Below are 5,060 nucleotides of genomic sequence, written 5' to 3'. Positions count from 1 at the left end.
TACTTTTTGTTACTTAAAATATTAAATGTGGTCTCACAACGGAGAAGAACCCATACGGTGCCTTTAAGTTCAAGTGGGAAATTAGATATCGTTTGAAGGGAAGAGAAAAGAGAAGAAACAAACAAGTTTTCTTTTTGTTTTTTTTTTTGTTTTTCAAATATTTATTTACAAAACAAAAAAAAACAAATAATTGTAAGAATAAAAAACAAATAAATGTAATAATAATAATGATAAGAAGAAAAAGAAATAAGAGTAAAGAAGAAGAAGAAGAAGAAGAACAAGAAGAAGAAGAAGAAGAAGAAAGAAGAAGAAGAAGAAGAAGAAGAAGAAGAAGAAGAAGAAGAAGAAGAAGAAGAAGAAGAAGAAGAAGAAGAAGAAGAAGAAGAAGAAGAAGAAGAAGAAGAAGGAGACTCAATTGGCAGTGAGTCGGATTTTTTTTCTGGGAACAAAAGGCAGCGACACTTCGTGTAAAGTCATTCTTACCCGATCATTTGTGGAACGTTTTACATAGAGGGCAAGAGAATGCAAATCTATTTATGCTCTTCAGCATTGCAATTTCGACTTTCTCATCTTCGATGAGACAGTCCAAATGGATACGTCTCGCGCATCTGCAACACTGAGTGGTACTTTGGGTTTTGTAATGAACTCCACAAATAATGCAGAAATTCATTACATCATCCGAGTGCTCTAAGATATTTTGAAAGAGTTGGGGCCTTAATTTGTCCATGTTGGTCTGAGTGAAACATGGTTTTACATTGAAAAATCTGTTCAACAACTGACTTGCATAGTAACAGGTGAAAGCGCCACAGTTATAGTCGTCCTGTTGAACGGGAAGTTTCGCAAGAAATGGTATCAAAAATTCGGCATCTATGGTCCATTTTTTGCTATTCAACTGATAAGTGATTTCTTTGCCTTCTTTAATGGCCTTCTTCATTTGATGGTCTATTACTCCTATCACTGTTTCCATCACTTTTCGACCTTCTAGTATTGTCTTCTGTGCATCATTCACAAATAAAGAATCTAGGTAGACAAACTTCCGTTCTTTGAAATCAAGGAAGGCGAGACACCAATGATTTCTATTTACATTCATAGGAATGAACCAATATTGTTCAAAATGACAATTATCGGTGAACTGTGTTAAACTAGAGAAAAGCATGCTTTTAACCTTTGAGGCTAAAAATTGGTCTATGGATGTCTTCGAAGGTCTTAATCTATGAGTACGATCCTGTAGGAATAAGCAGCTCGCCAAAGTGCAAGGTATAGCACTAACAGGGGCACTTTGAACTTCTTCAGATAAGTTGTGGAGAACGACATCTATCACTGTATCATCTATATATCTATCAGTTGACCAGTTTCGAAACAAACTTTCTACTGTCGATGAAAATATCTTATTCCCCTTCACAGTTGCAATAAAGTACTTCCTCATTCGACGACGGTGATCATACAATGGCTTGTAATAGTCTATATTACGTATTGTGTTGTTCCTCGGGTTGATTTTCAACTTTACAGAAGGTATTAAATCACACTCCAGGTGCTCTACAGGAAACTGCCTTGGAGGAGAATCATGTATGAATACAGTCTCTATCTGTTGATGATTGTCAGAAGAGTGTTTATGGCCAACATCAACCTGTTCTGACCTGATGGGCGGGTCTGTGGTATCAATATCGGAATTATCATTTTGAAAAGACTCAGCCTCTATCTGTTGATGATTGTCAGAAGAGTGTTTATGGCCAACATCAACCTGTTCTGACCTGATGGGCGGGTCTGTGGTATCAATATCGGAATTATCATTTTGAAAAGACTCAGCCTCTATCTGTTGATGATTGTCAGAAGAGTGTTTATGGCCAACATCAACCTGTTCTGACCTGATGGGCGGGTCTGTGGTATCAATATCGGAATTATCATTTTGAAAAGACTCAGCCTCTATCTGTTGATGATTGTCAGAAGAGTGTTTATGGCCAACATCAACCTGTTCTGACCTGATGGCCGGGTCTGTGGTATTAATATCGGAATTATCTTCAGGTGTTACGTTCAGAACATTGTCAATGAATTGAGATTCTATCACCTCTTCAGATTGATTTACAAGATCCTTATTAGAAGAAAGATCTTGTGAGCCCATTAGAGTTTTTGAAGACTTAAGAATGAATGATTCGAAAGCTAGAGGTTTACAAAACCTGGGTTTCCTCTTCTTATTCCACCCCTCTTTACTGTGTATTTTCCTTTTAGAATCTTTCACTTGACGATTGCATTGAACTGATGGAATCTTTAGCTTTATGGTCTTATATTCATTGAGGATTCTATATCTCATTTTTTTAAAGAATCGACTACATTTGTCAGGCTGTGATCCAGTATGAATATAATTCTTCACAATTCCAAAGAACGATTCGATATTAGCATTACTCTGTCGACAGCATACTCCTCTCTTTGCAAGCATGAGAGGAGTGAACAGAGGAAGGAATGGAATATGTTTGAGAATAAATGATTCCAAAAAGATAGGATTGAAATATTTGTTAGGTACACTACCGCTGTCAATATTGGCTACTCTATCACGTACATTGGAGGCTAAAGTCGAAAATTCCATAAACATGGCTGACTTTTTGTGTTCTACATACTCGGCTCTTTCGTCCGGCAACATTTGTTGAACTTGAGCGAGTTCTTCTTCGCTGTACTCTTGCGGCCTGGAGGACGCAAGTTGCGAAAAGAAAATGTGTGCCTCGTGGTATTCCTTATTTTCAGTTGTAGAACAAAGTAGTACAACAAACTTTTGGAACCACAAAAGTACCTCATCGTACCGAGAGTAATTGAAAAGAAGAGCAATACTACATATGAGAAATGCCCTCTTGGGATCTCTTTTATTGTCTTCATAGTGAGCAGATACGTGAGATACAATTATTTTCATGTAGTGAGAGCAGCACAAATTTATAATCACGTCACTTTCGCGAAGTTCTTCCTTTGTAGTTAGAACCTTGTGGCACATATTGAGATAGTCAAATATGGAGTTGTAATCATTCCATGCCATGGCCACTGCATTGAGGAATGCAAAGGACATGTCGCTAACAATGTTATCGAAGGGAGGCCATGCAAGTTCACAGGGTCCCCTGACAAAGAATTTAAACGCTGAAAGCCAACAGTGCATGCTTTCTGTTCTGTGATCTGCGGTGATCATTTCGCAAATGGGGATAACAGTTCCACTATGACCTTCCCCTAACTGAGCCCATTTTTCGTCATGTTTTATAGCTTCAGGAATGTTCATAACTAAAGCATAGTATAACACACGTTTTGAACTATCTCGAGTTTTTCTTACAACTGAGCCAGTGGCATCTATGTGAACAGTAATAGGATGTACAGGGAAATTTTTCAAGATTCGAACTATTTCAACCTGTTCTTTGTCATAAAGGTGAACAGTGAACGGAACCTCGATTAGTAAATGAATATAACTGAACTCGGGGATTTCCTTTTCCCTTTTCCCTATCTGTTTGACAACAGTCTGCAGCTTCATGGCTCGGATGTCCAGATAGTCATCCCTATCCAAGTCATCTTTCGATTTTTGTTCGGAGCTTATTTTCTCGATAGTTTTAAGAGACTTTATTTTATCGAGGTGACCAGCTTGAACTTTAGCCGCACTAGTTTTGGCAATGAGTTCACGACGGTAAACATCTGGTGTAGTTTTTTTTAAGTTGTCGCCATGAAAACTGCGCTCTACATTCCTAACCTGGCGTGTCAGTTTAGCGCCTGGTTTATGGTTGAAATTCAGGCCTGAACTATATAGTGCTATTGTGGTCTCTTTTGAAGTGCGGGTACAAATAATTTTGAAACTTTTACATGTGTTATGAGCGCAGAGCGCGTAGGTTACTACGTTTCCCTCACTATTGATCCTAGTGTTCTGCACATTAATAACACAGGTGTTATTAATAGCTTGCAAAAATCTAGAACAGAGCATGCTAGCATAAACACTCTTTTGTAAGTTTCCTTCCTCATCGTATAAGTAACCCCACTTGTCAGACGACACTTTTCTTTCCCCTTCTTTGTAATTAAGATTTTTGAAACCACGCTTTTTTGACTCTACAAGTTCTCCGCTGTACTCATTGCGAGTACCTAATGGTAATAATCCATCAGATTTTACGGGCGTGCGCTTGAAAAATTCCCGCTTTAGAGGGGAGTATTTAAAGATATTTTTTTGTGATTTTCCCTTAGATTTTGGAGTCCTTATTATTCCTCCAGGACAACGTACATTGAATGAGACAATTTCAGTTTCATTCTTTGAATCATTTACGGGAGAGAAACTATCATCGATAGGATCTAATGGCAAAGATTCCATAAAGTTGTCCTGGTGCACGAATCTGTCGGCAGGTTTTCTCTTAAAGAGAACACCGACATCGTCATCATTATCTGTCAAGTCCCTTTTAGAAGGAAGAACCGAGCACCTAGGAGAATCTCTGATGGGAGTACTTTGTTGAATAATGGCACTGTCCATTTGTCTCTCTTCAGTCTGACTTTTAGGAAGAGGACTGGTTAGTTCCCTACCTCCTATAGAGCTTTGTGAGGTTACTGACAAGGCTACATTCCTATTTTCAGACGAAATAGGTGAGGCCAAAACTTCGTGACCAGGACAGAGTTTAGTTTCCAAAGGAAAAGATTCCTTCTCTCTTTGTATTCTAAGAAAAGAGAAGTCCGTCAGATCTGTAAGGTGCTCGTTTGACACACGTTTGACCTCAGTGAAAGTTTCAACCGAATTTGGCCATTGAGTGTGGACATTGGAAATGGTGTCAGTTTTACTCATTGGTAGCATGGCTCTGCTAGGTATACTTGGGCTGTCATTATTTGATTTCGTAGCCATAGAACATAATGGATTATCTGTAATATTATTGTGTGCATGTAACAATTTTTCCTTTATAATGTTTACAGCAGTACATAATTTTTTTCTTCCGCCTTTTCTGACTTTTTTGATAATTAGCTTCACAAGTGCACTCGTGGGTGTGGAGCAGAAATCATCAACTGACATGTTACAGAGACTGATATAGTATCGCTGTCCTTTTGTTAAATTTTTAGGTGTCATTCCA

At 38.2% G+C, this 5,060-nt stretch overlaps 1 protein-coding gene across 2 annotated transcripts; it reads right to left on the bottom strand.

Moving 5' to 3' along the window:
* Positions 1-482: 482 nt before the first annotated feature.
* Positions 483-5,049, bottom strand: LOC108253931. Of its 2 annotated transcripts, none has more exons than XM_017448759.2 (2): positions 1,694-5,049; positions 483-1,579 (listed from the first exon to the last, which is right to left on the bottom strand). In XM_017448759.2, the coding sequence occupies exons 1-2, from the start codon at positions 5,000-5,002 to the stop codon at positions 488-490; spliced, it is 4,401 nt and encodes a 1,466-aa protein (XP_017304248.2). In that variant the 5' UTR covers positions 5,003-5,049; the 3' UTR covers positions 483-487. The 2 variants fall into 2 exon arrangements, with proteins under 2 accessions (XP_017304248.2, XP_026687829.1); XM_026832028.1 differs by having other exon boundaries at positions 483-1,865; positions 1,980-5,049.
* Between the last annotated feature and the right edge of the window lie 11 nt (positions 5,050-5,060).

The sequence above is a fragment of the Diaphorina citri genome, unplaced genomic scaffold (genome assembly GCF_000475195.1).
Source record: "Diaphorina citri unplaced genomic scaffold, Diaci psyllid genome assembly version 1.1 scaffold4839, whole genome shotgun sequence".
Lineage (NCBI taxonomy): Eukaryota > Metazoa > Arthropoda > Insecta > Hemiptera > Psyllidae > Diaphorina > Diaphorina citri.
The sequence above is the reverse complement of the archived record's forward strand: the minus strand, read 5'-3'. Positions and strand labels throughout refer to the sequence as shown.